This window comes from Martes martes (assembly GCF_963455335.1).
Source record: "Martes martes genome assembly, chromosome: X".
NCBI classification, from domain to species: Eukaryota; Metazoa; Chordata; class Mammalia; order Carnivora; family Mustelidae; genus Martes; species Martes martes.
The window spans coordinates 81,043,168-81,065,826 of record NC_137897.1 but is presented as its reverse complement, the minus strand read 5'-3'; the positions used below and the strand labels follow the sequence as shown (position 1 = coordinate 81,065,826).

Genomic DNA, 22,659 nt, shown 5'->3' with positions numbered 1-22,659 from the left:
GAGCCATCCAGGCACCCCTCTTGTAGTTTTATATAGCATAAAGGTGACAGTTTTGTGGGCCAGGGAGATCCGGTTTCAACCTGGCTTAGTGACTTACTGCATGATTTTAAACAAGTTATTTAATCTCTATGCCTCATTTTCATACAGAAAATGAAAATAACATTCATACCATATGGGATTTCCATAAGGATCAAACAAGTTAATGCCTATAAAGTATATAGAATAGTGTCTGGTATATAGTAAACTCTTAATGTTAACTTGAATTGTTACTGGCTAGAATTGAAGACTAACTTATTTTGTATCTCTACATTATAGTATATGGCTTTCTCCACTTCTTATTTAGGAACTATTTTTTCCTGAAGAAAAAGTTGATGATGGTAGAAGTTCCAGCAAATAGAGTCCTTGGCAAAGTTGGAAGAAAATGACATTATTTCAGGCCCTATTTCTGTCTCTACTGGGACTCCTGGCAAATCCTAACTAACAATGCCAAATCCTAACTAACAATGCCACATCATCTGGAGACATTAAGTATATTGCTTTGCTGCCTTTTGGGGGATCTTCATAAAATCTACAGAAGCATTATTCCTTCGCAGATTATCAGTTTTCCTTGAGGAAACATTATCTACAAAAGGGAAGAATAGGTAGTACATTCTCTGAGCCATCCTGAAGGAATTCGGAGCTACCTGATATGATGATTGGATTTAAATAGTTCTGGTGATAGTCTACCTCTATTTTGCACTGTAGATCAGTCATGCCCCATGTATCCTTCCTTAAGGTAAACCTCCCAGTGCCACAGGCCAAATGAGGGTTTTAACTCACAACTCCCAAAGGAAATGTACCACATGCAACAGGGCTCTAAATAACAAACGGTCTTTCTGCGAACAATCTATAGATTGTAGCCAGTGATTACCTGGCCCGAGAAATAGAATAACATAAGGTCTTTCACCAAAAACAAAACAAAACAAAACAAAACAAAATCATTGATTGCTATTGACTGTAATCACATTAGATTCTTGGAACCATACTAGGCATGATAAAATTGGAGAATGATGAATCAAATCAGCAGCCCAGAGCCCGTCCTTCAAAAAGTGATCTTCATTCTCTTCTCTAGCCCAGGGGACTGAGCAGGCAAAATGTTATTCTTGGCCTGTCAAAGAGAAAACTCTCTTTCTTTCCCCTACTTAACCTCTCAGTAAGGAGGGAATTAGTCACTTGAATTCAGTGGCCCCTACAAGTACCAGCAAAGCAGTTTTGCTATACAGCTTTGAAAGTAAACCAAACATTTGCCAGAAGCAGGGAGGAGTGGCCACTGTTTTAGCCCCAAAGATCACATCCTCCCCACCCTTTGGCAACTTCTTAGATAGGATGAACTGGCATTCTCTGCCATATCACATCAGGTAGGAGGAACAATTTTCCTCTTATTTCTTAACACAGGGCTGGCAGGTGGCAGATCTGTGACCCAGGTCAAGTTGGTTCTAGATGAGGTTGGCAAATAAAGTACAGGACAAGTCCAGTTAAATTTGAATTTCAAATAAACAAGTAATTTTTTAGTGTAAGTATACACTTTTGGGACACACCAACACACACAAAAATCTATTCTTTATCAAAATTCAAATTTAACTGGGCATCCTATATTTTTATTTTTCTAATCTGGCAACCCTAGTTCTAAGGTCCTTCTATTTCTCTACCACTCTTCACTCCATTTTTCTCATCCCCCTACCTGATTATAAAGGACCCTGGAATATAAGATTCAAATAAAGAAAACCACAAAATATAGAATTAAGCAACAAAATTTGATTCAGCACAGTGTTACTACAGGGAAATTTTTGAAAGCAGTATATATTATCTAGTCCCTGCCCTCATAGCCTTTCTAGAATTGAAAAGTTTGATTGGGACCAAGTGAAGCTGCTTGGGTCCACATCTCATTCTTCAGGTTTTAATGCAAATGGATGATAAATTGCATCCTTAAAGACTCAAGTGGCTTTTGCTTCTATATAAACCTGAGATATATTCTCAGGCACCGAGTCTCTGCTACCTTAACTGCATTGTAATTCTCTACCAAGTGCATCATGATATATAAAATTTGAGTAGGGGTGACTGGGTGGCTCAGTCAGTGGAGTGTGTGCCTTTGGCTCAGGTCATGATCCCTGGGTCCTGGGATTGAGTCCTGCATCCCTGCTGAGCAGGGAGCCTGCTTCTCCCTCTGCCTTCTGCTCCCCCTGCTTGTGCTCTCTCTCTGACCAATAAATACATAAAATCTTAAAAAAATAAAATTTGGGTAAATGGAAAGGTAATTCACAGCATCAACAGAACTGAAAAGAAATAAATATTCATAAAGGAGTTGAGAGCACATAATTATATATACCAGTTGCTGTAAGTTGACAGTAAATTGTGCTTCTCTAATCTCCTTCTCTTGAAGTCCAAGCATTAAAACCTGCCTGAGGGGTCTCTTCTAGAAAGCATTTTTGATGCAATGTAGAACACCCATTTTCCATTTTAGTAAGGCTATATGTACTGGATGCCAGCAAACATTTTGGTAATTTCTGTCAAATAACCAATTAATTCTGTCTGTATCTTTTTGAAGGGCGGTGGTGGTGGTGGTGAAGAAATTAGTCGAACCAATTTTTACATTGTCTTGATTGGAGTAAACACAGACTATGGTCTCTACATATGTATCTGTATCTGTTTTCCACTTTTCTTAGATTAGTTTGCACCTTTCTAGTCACATCTGTTAATTTCACCCCTATAGTGTAGTTGAGGGGAGGATATAACTATCTCTTACTCATTAAAATATGTTGCTCAAGTGTTAAAAGACATAAATCAAGCATATATGTATGATGTCCTAGACTGATAGAAGTTTCCTAGGACACAGTACTAGAAAAGTACCCAACAAACCAAGGTGAGTTGGTCAGTGTGTATGTGTATGTATGTATGTTTTTATGTGTATGTATGTTTGTAGAACCTGCAAAATCCACATTACTGAAACTTGTAGAGTTTAACATTTGGAGGAATTTAATTTTTTTGAAACTTTTTTGAAATCTAAGGTAGTTAAAAAACCCATTACAGCAACTGGCAAGCGTGGATAGAAGGCTAAGAGAAGCGAGGACATTTGTAGGCTCTTATTTATGTGTTTTTCTTTCTAATGGCTGCCAATCTTCCGAGTCAGGAAATATTTGCACATGTTCTAGACATCTTCCTGAAGGTATGAGGCTCTCTTGAAGCCATCCTTATACCTGGTAATGCCAACAACACTACAGCAAACTACAGTACCCTGAGAAAAAATATACTCTTTCAAACTTCTTAAATGACTCATTCAGCAGAAAGTAATAAAAAAAAGTAAGGCTAATATTTCCATCCTTTGGAAATATTTATCTCTACACACTGCCACCTTTTTTTTTTTATAGTCAGAGTAGAAAGTTACTTAGGTGGTATAATTTTGAAAGGCCAACCTGTCTCCAGCATTGGCTTAGCAGGGTGTCATTAGTCAATTCTTTCCATCAGGGCACATCTGCAGAGAGTGCCTGTTAAAATATGTCATTTGGGAAGGGGTCACTTTTGTACACATCTTTTCAGTCCCACACCCATATGTATTTTGCTAGTTTCAAAGAGATTACACAGGTGATTAATATAGATTTTCTGGAGACATATAATTTTTTCAAAATACCTACTTATACGATGACAACACTGATAATAAAGGGAGAAAATGAGCATAGGCAATAGAAAACACACTATTTCTACATTCCAAGTTTTGCTTGTCATACATCCCTGATGTCCTTGAGCCTACTATGTGCAAGGCACCTTACTAGGTCCTCTGGAGGTATAGCCAAAATTAAAAAGTTCCCATCTGTCCCTGAAGAAATTTGCATATTAGTTTTAAAGACTAATAAATTCTTAAGCATTCATTCCAAGACTTGTAGCTGGTTTTCTACTATCATTCCAACACTTTATTTTTTGACAAGGTGGGAGGAACTTGGCAGCTTGAAAAATTCTTGTAGAGGTTAACCACAGGAAAGCCTCAAGATGTAAGTTCTGTTGAAACATGTATGTCCATTTGATGGGACAATATACAGAGAATTTTACTTAACCAACATACCTCATATATACATTTCCTCACCTCAATGCTAAATCTGCCTCCAACCACCTGCTCAATTCTCTTCTTCTGCCAGCCTCTAATCTTTCAAGCTATAGCCACTTAGCCCCTACATGTAATTTATTCCAGCCTAGATTCTGGAAGAAAATCTATTGTTAAGAAGGGACCATACAAGGGTACCCTAAGTTAAATATATATAAATTATTACATAATTTATATAGTATGTATATATATATTTGTGTGTGTATATGTATATATGTGTGTGTGTGTATACATATATACAATTTTCACCCTTGTTCCTACCCTAAATTATATCTATCTATCTATATAATTTTCACCCAGTTTCCTAGAAATGCATCTATTAGAAAATACCCCAAACATTTAAAATTTATTAAATTTTAATATTCCTACCAATCAGAAACCAATTATCCACAAAGGAGATACTGAAGTCCTGTTTTATCTTTGAGAGGCACTAACTTTCAATTATCCTTGTTGTCTCTCTCTTCTCTGAGGCTCCTAGTAGGAGCAGTAATTGAGGCATAAAGCCTCTGGCGCTGGAGACAGACCTCTGCTCACTAGAAAATAATAAAGAAGTGACAGCAAGCAATCTCTGCTTTCCTAGGGTTTTCAAGAGTTTAAGTAGGAATTTAGTTATGAGCTTCAAGTGCCCTTCAAAGGCAATCTAATTTGTTCCTGTCCACTTCTGAAATTCTAAATCCCAGAAAAATTTCCTCAGACTTGAATGTGTCTTAGTGCTTGTCATGAAGGAAACAAATATGCTGAGGGACACATCATGAACAATCTTCATAACTGACCTCAGTTCACCAGGTTCCTATATACTCCTCTACTTGGGCAGGGTTTTTGTTTTTTTTTTTTTTCAGCTGGTTGATCTAGTTGAATGCTTTTTGACTCTGGGTTGTATACGTTGAGCTGAATATAATATAGTAGAATTAAGAGCACAAAACTAAAAGCCAGGCAAATGTTGGTTTTACTACTGACTCTGCAACTTACTTGGCTTGTGAACTTGTTGAGTAAATCAAGTTCTTGGATCCTCAGTTTCCCCACTTATGGGATGGGAGGATGATGATAACAATGGTGTCCTCTTATGAAATATAAATAATAGAATGCAAATTAAGCACTAGGAACAATGTAAGCATTCCATAAATGTTACCCACTTTTAGGACACTAAGCTCACAATCATTAAAGTGACTAAAATTTCATTCTCCATGTTTTTTCTTCCTCATCCAATTTGTATACCAACTAATTTATTTAATTTTATTTTATTTCTCTCAGAGCCAAGGAAAGCTATCCTTCTGTGAGAATTCTTAAACTTGTCCTTTTTGATTATGGCAGTGTTTTTGTTTTGTTTTGTTTCTCGTCAGAGTTAATGATTTATACAAAATGTTACTGGCAGTGCTGAGAATATAATCAATCTTTTTTTCCCTCAGGGGACCCTGAATAATCCAACCTCCTTTTCCTATTCATAAAGGGACTCTGCCTATAAATGACATACCTAAAAGGAGCTTTCCTATTTTTCCAACACAAATTACACACAAACCACCTCTATATCATTATTTCTCTAACTGAAATGACACACAATTTATACCTAATTTTTCCTCTCTTTCTCCATGCTCTGGTGGAGGAGGAATTCATTATAACCTGAGTATAGCTGAACAGGAAAAAAAAAAGACTTCAGGTTAAAAAACTGCTTATATATTCTGATATTCTTTGATATATTAGCACAATTTTACTCATAGACTTCTTTGTAAGAATCTGACTTCAGTATAGCCCCTTGAAACCTCCAGAGAGCTACCATGGCATATTCATTGCTAAATGCAATTTTAGCATCACTCACAAAACTACCTTAGACACAGATAGACAAATATGGTAGGATATTAGAAATTCTTAAAACCAAGTTAGGACTCTTTCTTATTTCAAGAGTTAGAATTGCCTAGATGTTACTTGCTAGTGTCTGTTTCACAAAATGTACTGGAAACCCAGCTAACTTTCTTTAGTGGTCAGATACTAGAGGATCAAGGAAAACAAGAACTCTTGTTTTCAACAAGAGTTTTCAACAACCTTTACTGAATTTACTGAGAATCTGACCACAATCCTATCTATTTATCCGTATATCAATATATATATAATTTATATTCTATATAGTATAACATGTATACATACAAAGATATAGTATATATGTTCACATACACGTACTTGCATATACATGCATGCGCATGCATATATGTATATATTCATACTTCTACATATATAGTATATGTAAATATATATGTATATGCAAAATAAAACAAAACTAAATTTTTAATGTACTAGACACAAAGTACATTAATGTTTCTAGCACAGCTCCTACTCACTTCCATCTCTAAAGCAGTTTATAAACGGGTGCCTGGGTGTCGCAGTTGGTTAAAGCATCTGACTCTTGGCTTCAGCTCTGGTCATGATCTCAGGGTCGTGAGATTAAGCCCTGTTTGGGGCTCCTTGGCTCAGGTCGTTTTCTCAGGGTCATCAGATTGAGCCCCTCATAGGGGCTCTGCACTCAATGTGGCATTTGCTTAAGATTCTATCTCCCTCTTCCTCTGCCCCTCCTGCTCATACTCTCTCTCTCTCTCTCTCTCTCTGAAATAAGTAAGTCTTTAAAAAATGGTTTATAAAATCTTGCCCACATAAATTTTCCTAAGACTCATAAATTAGGAAAAGCTTTAAGTGTATAAACTAAGCATCAATTGTGGAATTTTGTATTTCTGTTTTTAAGTAACTATTATACTCTCCACAGTGATTTATACTTATATTTTACAAAAAAAATTATAATTGGGATGCTCTTATGATTGACCAAAGACACAATGCTATAGTTTACTTGTCTTGGATTTTGTTTAGAAATACATATTTGTCTCCACACATTTGAATTTGACTTTCTATCCCTAGAACAACTTCGTAAAATCAACTTAATTAGAAATCAAAGATATGAGATCCTAACTTTTGCTTTACCAAAACACACCAAATACAGACTTTGAATTTCTCCCCATGTATATCAGTGAACTTATTAAACAGATTACAATAGTTGTAAAAAAATTAATTGTGGCCTCCAAAGAGTACAAATCCCACATATAACTCTGACTTTCACCTTTTGGACCCATGATGCTATTGCTTCTTCCTCCCTCAAGATTTGTCAGGAGGCAGAAGTAAATTTTGATATAACACAAAAAGGAAAAGACAAGCCTACAACTCAGAGCCTAGGTTGTATTCCACAGCTGGAGAGATGTCATGGTTAAGATAGAAATATTCCATCTTTTCCCCCGAGGCTTTTAACTCTCAGTACCTTCCACTAATTTGGTCCCCCGAGTCTCAGTTTATTTAGCATATATTGGTTCTTTTCACCCCTATTGCAAATATTCAACCTCAGTTCTCTTATTGAAAAAAAACAACTTTTGTCCTAGAGTCTCAGTTAGAAGCTTCATTATACTTTCTAAATTCAGGGAAAAACAAAATGGAACAAAACAAAAACTGACATCCTTAATTCTTCCCTCATTTTCCCTAATTTGACCCTACCTTTCCCTTTCCTTCCTTTTATATATCACCCCCTTCTCAAATGTAAAGGCCACAATCAGAGGGAAAATAACCCCCTTCCTTATGTCTAGAAAAGCTAAATCAATAAAAGCCCCCCTAAAGGTTTTCTGATAACTGTAACTAGCACCTAGTGACTAACAGTGCTGGGGACATAGTATGCGTTTGATGAATATTTTTAAAAAATTTTCATTATGGAAAATTTTAAACACTCAAAGCAGTATTTTTATTTAAGGGATAAATTTAATATTTCCTAAGAAGAACAGCAGGAGGGTTACTTTTAAAAGGCCAAGCCCCTCTTTTGAGGTGTATTATATAAGGAGGTGATGACACAGGAAAAAGGCAGAACCAAGAAAGGGCTCTGGACTTATGGTATTGCACTAGGAAGGAACCACAATCTTCTAAGACTGTAGAAGCTTCAGTTTCAGCTCCTGCTTCTGAGGCTTGCAATGTATAATAAAATACATAGTGTTACACACTTAATGGGCGCTCAAGCAATATTTGTTGGCTGACTTAATTGAGCTATATTTGCAAAATGGCAAGGATGTGAGGAAACTTTCCTACCTAAAAAGAAAGCATTCACAGTACTAGACATTTGGTAGGCAAATAAACAGTATAATTTCAGCCTAAAAGGAAAAATACTCAAACCCCTATCCAATAGGCCTAGTGGCTAGGCAACCCAAATGTCAGCACCATGTTTCTGAAACTTAATTTAAAATATCATAAATTGTATGTCATCAACTTTGAGGACATTTCTTTCCTGCCTTTCTTTTCCCATTCCCTGCTCCAAGTTCAAATCCAGAAAATGTCATTAATAAACCTAAATCTCACCTGTCTGGTGAGATTTCCAAGTAAAAGTAACATGTCAAGCAATGACTTAAAAAAAAAACAAATTTAAGAGTGATACATTTGACAGTGTTTTGAAAAGAAATTTCCATATTCAGCAGTGTACTTCCAGAGTGCAAGCAATTCAGGAATTTGCTTGTGGTTGTAATGTCACACTTTGATACATCTGACTTAATCTGCTGACTACCAAGGGGCAGAAGACTCTTCTACTATCTCTCAAGGATAGATGCTTACTTATGCCCAGGGTATATTTTTAAGTTTTAGAACAATAAGATATTTGGGGCAGTCCCTTCCTTTTGCCAGAATTAATTTCATTCCACTTAGGTGTCGGACATATGTGACAATTAAGCTTTAGACCCAATTATAGAAGTTTACCCTATTTCAAGTAAATTTTTCCTTTGCTTGAAATGGTTGACTTAAACCTTTTCCTACTGCTTTTTCTACCCTCACCACTTGCAAATGGCAACATGGGAATAGATGATTAAGATTAAGGGTGCAGTCAAGACTTCATGAAACACAAGGCAAAAATGGTTCATTTTGAAGATTCAGTTATTTGTCTTATCCTACTAATATTCTGCTTAACAAAGTGGCATTAGTTAACAGTTTCTGCTTAACAAAGTTATGTTAGTTAACATATAATGAAATATCCTACCTTTACAATACTGGTACCCAGTTTTATCTTTTCATTGGGTATTATAGTAATTAATGAGCTAAAATATGAGGTCCTTTTATCAAATGATAAGGAAAGAATAGAAAAAAAATGATGCCAATCATTTTATTAGGTAACATGAGGAACTACTTCGACTAACAACCAATAAGCAACTTCTATTTTGCAAGATGGTGAAGGGGATATAAAAATTGCAAGTATGATGCTAACAGTAAGAATAAGAATAGTTTACATTTTATTGAGTTCTAGGAACTATGCTAAGTGTATTGTCAAAAAGCCAGATGAAACCCTTGAGATTATCTAGTCTAACACATTTATTTTATAGTTGAGTAAATTAGCCCTGAAAAGACAAGTTACATGCATAGTGTCAGTTAGTGGGAGAGTCAGTTTGCCACCCACTATGCTACCCTAAAGGGTCTTGGTGTCCCTCTTAACATTTCATAAAATAACTCTGGTCTCTCTGTGTACATTGCTCTTTGGGCAATTGTTTATTTTTCTAATAGTACCTTTAACAAACAAGTTCCAACCTACTTTCTTTTTACTAATATGGTCTCACATGGGAAAATTCTAAATATTCCTCTACTTCAAGTGACAATTCATAAGCTATGAGACTAACAGCTAAAGGTGAAGGGGAAACTATATTTTATGACTCTACTAGGGGGGAAAGGAAGAACGGTACTTTCTCCTGAAAAGAGAAAGAAAAAGAAAACCCACTGTTTTAAGTGAGGTTTATACTGGCAGGAGGTGGGAGAGGGTAGAAAGATAGGCATCTAATTAGAAGAAAAAGCAGGAGAGTAAAAGGGTTACAATGTGGAGTGTGCAATTCAGCCTTCATTTCAATGTGCACAGACCTCAGCAGACAGCTGGAAACCTGCCAGAGAACAAGGTCTTGGAAACAAGCTGGAAGACATTGGAGAGACCTTAACCAAAACAAACACCAGCAGGGGATGTGGTTGGCAGCACTGAAAAAGCAAAGGACTCTGTGAGTCACTCTGACATTAATTTTGAATGGTATCATGCTTCCATTTTGTTGTACAAGGTATTTATGCAGCATTTAGTACTGTCTAATACATACATACACATATATATATAATATATGTAAACAAATATGTACGTTCTTTATCTAGATAATATAAAATTACGAACATTAGAAATAAAAATATGGAATAAAAATTACATGCAGTATCTCACTCTTCTATTTAATTTATTATTTTTCACATATATGATTTTTTAACATAGCTATAATCAGAGTATACATACAATAATATGGAATACTTGGCTTAACATATTAAAGATAGTTCTATGGTGCTAGATATCTTCATAAACATTGCTTTTAAGAGTAATGAAATTAACTGAGTAGGTATTCACTTCATCTTATTTTTTACTATTAGGATTTTGCTGAATTTGTCTTTTCACAAATAATAAGATCAGTTATACATTGTTTTTAAATTTTATCAAATCTTATAAGGTGTTGCTAGTTCCATTTTATAAATAAGGTCATGTATACTCAGAGGTTAAGTGACTTGCTCAAGGTCATGGCCAAGTAAGTACTGAATCAGGTCTGCCTGATTCCAAAGGAGGCCCTCTTTTCAGTACAATATGCCACACCTTTCTACTAAAATAAAACTTTATGCTTTTTCTACATTTTCAGTGTTTATCATAGATTTCCAAAAGTGGGATTATTGGCATAAAAAGTATAAATATTTTAAAAGCATTTTCTATATACTCAAGATTATTATCCAGGAAGGGGGTATTGATTTACAGTAACACCATCCCAAGACTTTTTACATAAGGGCATTAATTTGAGGTAGAAAAAAAGAGGTCACAGCAATGAGTGACAAAGGAAAATATGTCTAATGTAAGTAAAGCACCTGTAATCATCTACTTTCTGTAACATAGAAGTTTCTGCTTTGAAGATCTGTTGGTGGAAAGTGCTCTCTATCTCTGGATCTGAATAGGTACATATAAAATTCTTAGGAATTGCAAATGTGTATAGGACCTAGCATATGGTAGGTAGATATTTCATGAAGATTCCGTTAAAAGGAATTGACATGGACTTCTGGCTCCTGATAAGAATGTGGAAAGCTGGAAAGAGTGCCACCCCAAACCTAGCAACAAGAAAAAGCTGAGTAATCTACAAAATCATAACTTTTATTGAACCCAGAGTGAAGTCTCAAGGCAACCACCTAGTCTGATGCCTGAAGAAAGATAAACATCTACAAGGAGAGATGGAACATCTCTCACAGGCTCACCTGTGGCTGCAAGGGAAAGGCAAGGTCATCATAGAAGGTGGTATAAAGAATTCAGCTAAATTTTTAATGAACTGCTAAATGCCAAGTATGGGCTACTCTGAGAGTACAATACCCTTGGGAGCCATAGATAAAAGAGGAATTTATACACACTCACAGGCTTTTCTCTATGGATTTACAGTACTGACCTAGTAGAGAGCAGAAGCCATTGCAGTAGGAAAAGCATGAAACCATGTCCAATTCCCTTCTCCCTAAAGAATAAGAGCCCTATGCTTTAAGGAAAGGCAGCAAACTGTTCCACCCAGGGGGATAGAGGAAGACCTACTTCAGTTGGGGGAAATGTAAAAACAAAAATAATTCCTCTACTTATAGGGAGGGGCAGGAATTAGTCCTGGGCCCAGACCATTAAGAAGTGTCTTAACACTAACAGAGGGAAAGAATAAGAAAGTCTCACTTCGATGACCCAGAGGCACAGGACCTGCCTAAGGCTGAGTTTGAATCAAGAAAACAAAGAATTCCTCCCTGTCCCACACCAAAAAGAAAAGAGAGAATTCCTCCCTGTCCCAGGCTAACAAGCACTTCATAAGAAGGAAAACCAACATACCATTAGGGAGGCACAGGAGCATGAAGAGAGAATCTCTTTGAAGCACAGATGCACAAGGGAGGTACAAAGCTGAGGGTAGAGCAGGAAAACGGAGAACCCCACCACCATGTTAAGCACATGGTAACAGAGTAACTTGAAGCTGGTGATGAACTGAGGGTAACCATAGCAACGACATAATCCAAACATAGCTCATCTTATTAGATTGACTCAACCTCCCATATTAATGACCTAGAAGAACAAATGTGCCCATTTCAAGGCATAATTACTATTTACTTCAATCTTTACTGTTCTACCAGCAATGTCTGTCATTCAAACAAACATTTTGAGAAACAAATAATCAAGAAAAAAAAAAAAAGCTCACTCTCAAGAGACAAAGCAATCAATATAACCAACTTTAGAGATGACTTGGATATTCAAAGTATGAGACAGAAAATTTAATGTGACTATAATTAATATGTGAAAAGTTTTAGTGAAACATATGGAAAACATGCATGAACAAATGGGGCTTTCAGCAATGATGTTAACTATAAAAAAAGTCAAGTGAAAATACTAGAAATGGTAAACAGTAAAAGAGCTAAAAAATGTTTTTGGCAGTCTCATCAGTTGGCTCAAGAAAGTTGAGAGAGGAATCAGTAAAACTGAAGATAGGAAATAATGGATCCAAGTGAAACACAAAGAGGAAAGAGAATAAAAGCAAATAAACATATGAACCCATACACACACACATAAGAAACAAAATAGAGCATCCAAGAGCTATGAGTTAATATAAAATGGCTTAAGAAATACAAAATTGGTTTCCCACAAGGAGAAGAGAACAAAGCAAAAAAAGAAAAAAAGAAAAAAATGAAGAGATAAAGGTCAATAATCCCCCCCAAATAAAATATGTCAAATTACACATATCCAAGAAGTTCAGAGAACACCAAGGATGATAAATAGCCCACCAAAGACACACACACACACACACACACACACACACAAGTAAAAAAAAAAAAAAGCCTAGACATTTCATATTTAAACTGCTAAAAAACAAAGTTAAAGCAAAAAGTCTTAAAATCAATAAGAAGAAAAATACAAAGGAGCAAAGATAAGAATGATAGTTGACTTCAGAAACCATGCAAGCCAGAAGACAATAGAGTGTAAAGTGTTGAAAGAAAAACAAATTATCGATATAAAATTCTATATCCAGTGTAAATATATTTCAAAAATGAAGAGGAAATGAGAGATTTCCACACAAACCAAGGCAGAGAACTCATTACCAGAAGCCCTGTACTACATGACATATTACAGAAAATTCTTCAGGCTTAAGAACTATAGAAACTTGGATTTTCCCAAAGAAACTAAAATTCCAGAAATGGTTAAAATGAATAAAAATATAATTTTTCTTCTTTTTAATTGTTCTAAAAGATAATTAACTAAATAAAAAGTAATAGTATTGAACATAGGGAAAAAGTAGTAGTATTGTGGGTTTATATCACACATAAAAGTAAAATATATAACTAATATAAACTATACAAGCTGGTTACCACACAGTGAAGTATTACTTGAATAATATTTCTTGAAGGTATACTGTGTATTTAAAACGTATGTTGGAAAAATCTTGATTCTGGTGATAGTTACATGACTAAATGACAACATGACTAGTCCAAACTCATAGAATTATATATTTAGAAGGGTGAATTTTACCAAATGTAAACTACACGCCACTAAACCCTAGTCTTAAAAAAAAAAAGAATTACCATGCACAACTCACCTTTTACTCTCTTGACTTTTCTTCTTTTTATGGCAAACCAGTTCTGATGACTGACGATGAGAAACCATCCTTTTGTGTTACCTAACCTTACCTTTGCATTTTACCTCATATGAATGATGTTTTTATTACTAAAATCTGGTGGTGGAGAGAGCTGTATTCCTTCAAATAAAAACAAATACAGAAACACACACACTTACACACACACACACACACACACGCACACCCCTCAGGAATTAAAATAGGTATGGAGTCATAGGGATTGTAAATATAAGGAAGTGAAGAAGAACTTCTATATATATATATAGGTGTAAATATAGATGTATATAGTGGCAAAAATCACCTAGATCATACAATTGTTATCTAATCATTCAGTCTGAGATGCAAGTGAGGTAGCATAAACAATATATTTGTGTTTGTATGATATCACTGTTTATAGCGTATTGCTTCTGTTAAAAGATAAGATCAAAATGCTTTTTAAAAATGTCATAAATATTGACATTCTCTCTGTTCCCTATACTCACAGGTTCATTCTGCTTTTAGGAACTTTCCACAAAGCTACATTTACTACTTAGTTTTGATGCTATAAATACTTTTGTGCAAATTTTGAAATTGGGTACATGAATTTTTTTTTAAAGCCCCTTCTAGGCAGATGCAAGCTAAAGGTTCAAGGATTGGCAAGCAGAGGGCAAACTTGCCTAAACTAGAAAGAAGCCCCTTCCACTGGACCTATACCAGGACAGCCCTATACAACCGAATGTAGAGGACCTCTGGTTAGTCTACAGTAAGGATTAGCCTAGGGACTGCGATTTGGTTTTTGAGGGACAGACTTAGGGAAAAGGAACACTGCATTTGTACAGAGCCTTATAAAAGACTGAGAAAACATCTAATCCCCATACTGGAGAGTAGGGAACGGTGATGAAGGTGATAGGGCCTTTAAATAACCCCATTTCCAAGCTAGCCCTCAACAGTATCCCTGCTTTACCTAGAATACATCAACATGATCCTCAATGACCACACAAGGAATATATTATAACTGCAAATATATGGTTATTTGTGCACTTACATATATATTATATGTACCTCTCCCAATCCTACCCAAACACATACATACATTTAATTACTTACACATTTCTAGACCATAAGCCTTGAAGAGCAGGGATCATAAACCCTGAAGAACATCATTACTTTGACTCCAGAGACTATGACAGTGCTCAGCACATGTTTTGTGCATAATAATCATTAAATAAATGCAGAGTTTTTCTTGTCAGATTATTTCGCTAATTCTGTCACACATGTGTGCACACACATACACACAGTATGATATAGAATTTGTGAAAATGTTCATTTTTGTAACATTCAGTTTAAAGGTTGAATGTAATTTGAAAGGCACAGAAGTATAACATAAAACAAATGATATTTTTATTTGGGTACATCTTATTTGAATTAATTCCCCTTTCTGTTGATAATTTTATTAATTTCATGCTAATAATTTTTTTGATTTTTAAACTATGTTATGTTATTTTCTGCTAATAATTTTATAGATCTTATGTTTGGTTTGCTGGTTCACTATAGATTTCCAATCCATTTCTTCTGTAATAATTCTCACAGATATCACTGAGCTATCTTAGTTTGATTCATCTCTCAAAGTGAAATGCTTTTGTCATTATTTGCTTGGCAGTGTAGGGTTTTCACTTGCAATCATTGTTATTAGAAAATGAAGAACCAATACACAATCTAACTCCACTTACCAAATAGATCCTGCCGTAAGTACCAAGGCCAATGGTTTTATCCAGTGAGAATATTCCAGTTGGATCCTACAAAAATGTAGAACAAAAATTGTCAATCTTGGAAAAGTAGGCAAGCATTCAACTATCTAGAATGGCATTTCCAATCTGCCTTGCTTTATTAGACTTTCCATGGGAAGAATCTAAGTGTCATTTACCAAAAGAATAAACATGTCACAATTTTCCTGGATAGAGTATAGGCATTTATGGAAAAGAAACAATGACATGAACATTAAGCAGCTGTATAATAAACTTACTACAAACCTGTAAAATGCATACAATTATGTCTAGTTGAAGCATATTCATAATGCAATTAGAAGAATTATTGAAATAGAAATAAATTTATCTGTTTACAATTGACATACTCTTTTAAAATTCATTTTTGAGTACTAACCAGACAGGCAGAAAGTTCAGCATACAGCAATGATGAGTAGATACTGGATACAAAGTCTGGACAGTTTATTTACATAATAGTAATTCTTGAGAAAGAATATCACCTTGAAATATGAATAACAGAAGATGTGGTACACACACACACACACACACACACACACACACACACACTGACATATTACTCAGCCATGAAAAAGAATGAGATCTTATCATTTGCAACAACATGGATGGACCCAGAGAGTATCATGCTAAATGAAAGGAGTCAGAGAGAGAAAGGCAAATACCATATAATATCACTTATATGTGGAACTTAAGAAACAAAACAAATGAACAAAAAAAGAAAAAGAGACAAACAAAAAAAACAGACTTAAGTACAGAGAACAAATGGATGGTTATCAGAAGGGTAGTGTTTGGGGGGATAGGTAAAGTAGGTGAAGGGGATTAAGAGTACACTTATTGTGAGGAGCACTGAGTAATGTACAGAATTGTTGAATCACTATATTGTACACCTGAAACAAACATAACACTATATTATTATACTTTTAATAAATAAATAAATAAATCTTTAGTGCCCCCCAAAAGAATATGTACAAAGTCTTAAATCAGGATAGGTCAGTAAAATCAGGTTTTCTTTAAAAGCTAAATATAGGGCTTCTGGTTGGCTCAGTTAGTTAAGCGACTGCCTTTGCTCAGGATATGATCCTGGAGTCCTGGAATTGAGTGCCATATCAGGCTCCCTGCTCATCAGGGAGTCTGCTTCTCCCCCTAACCCTCTCCTCTCTCATGCTCTCTCTCTCACACATACTCTCTCTCAAGTAAATAAATAAAATCTTTTTAAAAAGTTAAATATAGGGGTGCCTGGGTGGCTCAGTGGGTTAAAGCCTCTGCCTTCAGCTCAGGTCATGATCCCCGGGTTCTGGGTTCAGACTCCACATAGGGTTCTCTGCTCAATGGGGAGCCTGCTTCCTCCTCTCTCTGCCTGCCTCTCTGCCTACTTGTGATCTCTGTCTGTCAAATATATAAGTAAAATCTTTACAAAAATAAAAATAAATAAAAAGTTAAATATATATAAATAACAAAGCAAGAGAATGGCATTAAAAAACTGCAGGGTTTTTTTTTTAAACTAAGCAGTTGTGTTTTTTTTATTTTTAAGTTCATTTTTGCATCAGCTGAATACTTTTTCATGGCATAAATTTCCTGATGATATTTTCTGTGTCTTAGCCCTGAATGTGGCATCATAGGAGAAAAAAATAGACTTGTTTATAAAAAAAACTTGTTTATGGACAGATTCCTAAGATTTCCATATTCATTCTTAAATATTGCTTCTTTACCTTTATATGGATATCCTTTTCTTGTTCACCACAAAACATGGCTTCTTGAATTGTATCACTACTTAAACTTTTAGTCTAGCAGCTTATTTTGCTATATTAGCAAAACCAAAATGAGGTATGAGTAGATGCCAGTTTATACACAAAGTGGTAGGATCTTTGGCAAATCCTTAGAGACGCATGTGCCTTATACAGAAAGCACATTTTATAAACACAAACTTAGTTTAACTTTGTTTGAAAACATTTTTATTATCGTGGGAAATGTGAGCTAAACAAAAAAATTATTGAGGATATGCAATGTATATGAATGAAATTATGGATTTCTTAAAACTGTCACAGTATTTCTGTAATCTAACAAAACTCTCATAGGAAAATGACACAGCTCTGGGATTACTTCAGTCAGCAAGTATTTAACTGGAAGAGTCAGGAGACTGGAGGTTTAGCCCCAGCTCTGCCATTAATTAACTATATGACTCTGGATAAGTTATTTACTCTTTCTGGGACTTAGTTTTCACACATATAAAATGAAGGCTTTGTGTTTGGTGATTTCCTAGCTTTAAAATTCTATAAGAAAAAAATCAGATTCTAATGTCCTAAAAATCCCAATTGGATTTGATATGACCACTGTTAGAAAAAATGGCAGCCTACTTTCTTAAAGTCATCATCAAAATCAATATCACAATAAGCACTCTATTATTATAAATAAACAGTTCAGGGAACATACTTCCAATGAATATATAAAAGTTATTAAAAATGATAATTTTGAGAATTTAAGAAAAATAAAAATAAATTGTTATAATGGCTTTGATATTAAGCATAGCATTGTTGTAACTCATTGAAAAAAGTCTGGGAGGGGAGCCTGGGTGGCTCAGTAGGTTAAAGCCTCTGCCTTCGGCTCAGGTCATGATCCCAGGTTCCTGGCTCAGGTCATGATCCCAGGGTCCTGGGATCGAGCCCCGCATCGGGCTAGGGAGCCTGCTTCCCTTCCTCTCTCTCTGCCTGCCTCTCTGCCTACGTGTGATCTCTGTCTGTCAAATGAATAAATAAAATCTTTAAAAAAAAATGAAAAAAGTCTGGGAGAAAAGTTAGCCACCAAAGGAGTTGCTAAGGTTTGGCTTAAAGACTTTATCACTTTAGCATATTTCTTTGAAGGATATTATTGAGGGATTTATATTAGACATTATTAATTCTGAAGGAACAACTTCTGGCCATCTGGCCATCAAAAGAATCAAATGTGTTAGTCGATTTCTATTGGTAATCCATTCTTTGTTAGTTAAGGCTACATTTTAGCTGAAAAAATACCACATGTTAGAGAATTACTATATTATCTGAACAACTCTGTTTCTGAATCTTTGAGTACAAATGTCCTAAATATCTTTAAGCCTTTTTCTAGCCTTCAAAAGCATAATACCTTACTCATATTTGAACTTGGGTATCTAATTACTAAAACAAAACAAAACAAAACAAAACAAAAACACCAAAGAAATGGACAGGGATAATAAAATACCTGTGGAATTCTTGGAGGCTTTATTTTATCTGTACTCATGTTGTTTGGAAATGTTTTCCTGCTCATAAATGACCAAAACATCCTAATTCTCCTCAGGCTCGCATTTAAAAGAAAGAATGTTATAAAAATTTTTCTTCTTTTTTGAAAGACAACTCAACTTAGTATTCATCTTTATTTTTTTTCCTTAGTTTTAGGCAATACGTTTCCCCCATCTCCACACTAGTATCTTTTAGGACTAAATGATTGTGAAACTGGGAAACAAGGGGAGAAGAACTGTGCTAATTATTAGTAGGGTACTATTACTCAATTTCTTATATCAGACTTTCCACTAAATGATAGAGAAAATTTATCCTGGGGTCCCAATGAAGGAAACATTGAAAATGAACCTTTTTTGTTTGTTTGTTTGCTTCTGTCAAAGTAAAAAGTCCACATCAGAGGGGTCTCCATAATTACTCGGTCCTCTCCTCTGCCGTGCCACTCTGAGATAAGAAAACCAGCAGAGGAAAGATCTTTATATATATGACTACTATAATAATTTGGGAGATTATTTGGCTGTTCCATATGCTTTGGTGTTCTATTTAGTTAAAAATGGTCAGTAAACAAGAAACTGTAATTTATAAAAGCCTTTCTCAAAAGAGATTATGAAAATTCTAAGTCTTAAAACATTTTTGAACCATAAAATGCTGGGCAAACATTTTACACTTTGTTATATTTTCTAGGTATTTAAAATATCTCCTGCAATTTTTGAAGTCTTAGTCTGGTTATTCCCTGAAACCCAAAATTTTCAGGAGTTGTTTCTGTCTTCTGAATTCAAGGAGGGGGCAAGGAATGAACACCTTGATGGAAATTTTATTAAGGATGGGGGTGGGGGAGTAACAGGAAGAAAAAGAACCACTAGAAGGCAGTGTTTACTGGTCAAGGAGGAGACTCAAAAGCAAAGGCTGATCAACAGAACAAAAGATAGCCGAAATTAAGAACAAAAGGGAACTGATAAATGGTCAATATGGGTAACAATAAATTTTAGATTTAGGGCAGTAAAGAAAGAGAGCTAGGGAACACAAACTACTATTCAGACAGCTAAAGGAAAGGAAACGATTGCACAGCACCTAGAAGGAATAGCAGAAGCTTTTCTTCTTTTATTTTAAATATTAGAAATAGAGATTTTATGAAGTTTATGAAGAGAAAAACCTGAAAATGACATATGTAACACAATAAGTGCCAGAGTGAGTTTCAGAGATAGAAGAATGGGCATCACAATTCAAGTGGAAAATTTAGAAAGGAAAATCTCTTCCTCAAGACCAGTATTTCTCAAACTATGGACTGTAGAGACACTCCCTACTTAAGAACCATCTGGGGAATCTTGTTTAAAATACAGATTACTGGGGCGCCTGGGTGGCTCAGTGGGTTAAAGCCTCTGCCTTCGGCTCAGGTCATGATCTCAGGGTCCTGTGATAGAGCCCCACATCGGGCTCTCTGCTAGATGGGGAGCCTGCTTCCTCCTCTCTCTCTGCCTGCCTCTCTGCCTACTTGTGATCTTTGTCTGCCAAAAAATAAATATATAAAATCTTAAAATAAAATACAGATTACTTGGGGGACCTGGCTGACTCAGTCAGAGCAGCATGCAACTCTTAATCTCGGGGTTGTAAGTTCAAGTCCCACATTGGGTGTAGAGATTACTTAAGAATAATAAAAAAAATCTTAACAAAATAAAATACAGATGCCTTGTCCCTACCATGGAATTATTAAGTCAGAATTTCCGAAGATGGGTCCCAAGATCCCCCAAATGATTCTTGTGTAATATTCTTGTGCACCAACATAAAACCCACTGCTCGAGAAATTGGGTGAAAAAAGACTGAGAAATTAGATTGAAGTACAATGTCATGCTGAGGTGAAGCTTGAAATCATAACGGAGGACATGGTGAAAGTTTCAACACTTGTAGACTAGAAGGTAAAACTGCTTCAAAACAGGGGACTAGAGAGGGGGGTGGGTTTATGGACGTTGGGGAGGGTATGTGCTATGGTAAGTGCTGTGAAGTGTGTAGACCTGGCGATTCACAGACCTGTACCCCTGGGGATAAAAAATACATTATATGTTTATAAAAAAATTAAAAAATTAAAAACATTAAAAAAAAACAGGGGACTAAGGTATTTGGTAAAGTGGGAAGGTTCTCATGACAGAGTGTGGAAAGCAGGCTTGGTCTGGGTGGTGGAAGACTGGGAGAGCTGACAGTTATATTTAAATATAAACCTAATGTAATTCAAATATAGTTTTTGGATCATGTGCTATTTCAGATCACCTCTGCCACTACTGTCCTCCAGGCCTGTCTAATCCTGACCCCAATATAGATTAGGACTACACATGGCAGTGTCAAATACCAAGGCCACAGCCATGAGGAATGTCATTACCATACTGGGCACAGAAGACAAAGGGGACTATCATAGTGAAAGACATGCCAGATTTGGAGATGAGGAAATAGTTTCCAGACCCAAGGGTTGAGTGACATATATATATATATATATATATATATATATATACACACACACACACACACACACACACACACACACACAAATATATACATACATACATACATACATATATGGAGAGATAGAGATCTGAGAGGGAGACACACACACACACAGGTATTGCTGGCAGGCAAGGTGAAAATACTACTACATATGTGTGTGCAAACACACACAGATATACATAAAGACATAAGGCTTTGCAATTCTCTTTTCAAAAAGGAAGCACCAAACACAAATCTCTGTACCTTCTTTTTTTTGTCACCTATGAGATATTTATTCGATAGTAAATCAGAAAAAAATTAGAGCGACCTATTAATTAAATATAGTTGACCTGTCATTCCCTGGTTACTACGTTGGCTCTCTTACTTTATGTCTGTAAACTTTAGGGCATTATACAAAAAAAGTTCAACAATTCCCCCCTCCCCTCCCCTCTCCTGCTTCCCCAGCTTTCACTCTTGCTTACTATTTTAGGCTGAAAAATAATATCTATCTAATAACAAAAGTACCAAATAACCTTCCACCACTTTCTTTAAATTCAAATTTGCATAGCCAAGCCTGATGGCTCGCAAGGGTCCTTGTCTCGTGGTCATTTAGCTGGCCAACCCCACAAGGACATAATATATCTATTTTAAACTAAACCCATATTTAATTATTTTAAAATCTGCAAGATTATTTTTTGCTCAATGTGAAATACCAAGGTCTGAATCCCCCCCTCATTATCTGGCTATTGCCAAATTGGTATATTTGGTGTTGAATGATGCCAACTTTCTTATCTTCAGATATTATGAGGATGATATTATTGAGGATAATTATCTTAAGAGTGGCAACTCTTAATTATCTTGAGTGGCCACCATAATCAGATTTCTTTGTTTTGTCGTCTACTTTGCATCAAAATGCAAACTTCCAAACAGCAAACTAACTTCAATGTCTTTTGACCTCTTCATTTACTTTTACTTCTTCAGAAACTAAGGAAATAAGTCAAAGGCAAAGAAATATCAAATCATTAAAATATACCTCAGTGACCAAAATAACGTGAACTTTTTGCAACTCTAAAAATTTGACGGTAAGGAAATTCTAAAGGGAATGCTACCCTTCTGCTAGATTTCTTAGGGTTTAGACCTCGGTGTTTGGGGAGAGGGGAGAATTAGGCATAACTTGCACAAATATGCATAAATTTGCTATGGTGAAGACCTCCACAATGATATACTGCATAATAGAAATTTAGAAATTGTTGAAGCTAAGGACTTTATAAACCTTTCACAAAGTTTTGTTTTCTCTGTATTCCCACATTAAAAACCAACCTCATCTTTTTCCCCTTCACACCCCCACAAAACCC

At 35.5% G+C, this 22,659-nt stretch overlaps 1 protein-coding gene across 2 annotated transcripts in view; it reads right to left on the bottom strand.

The window, feature by feature from the left end:
• Nucleotides 1–22,659, bottom strand: part of NRK (Nik related kinase) — a gene marked incomplete at its 5' end in the record, with an annotated part of 127,807 nt that overhangs the window by 103,300 nt on the left and 1,848 nt on the right. For both annotated transcript variants that reach the window (XM_080795893.1, XM_080795894.1), the window contains one exon: nucleotides 15,534–15,599. In XM_080795893.1, coding sequence (XP_080652019.1) covers nucleotides 15,534–15,599 — 66 coding nt within the window. The remainder of the gene's footprint in view (nucleotides 1–15,533; nucleotides 15,600–22,659) is intronic.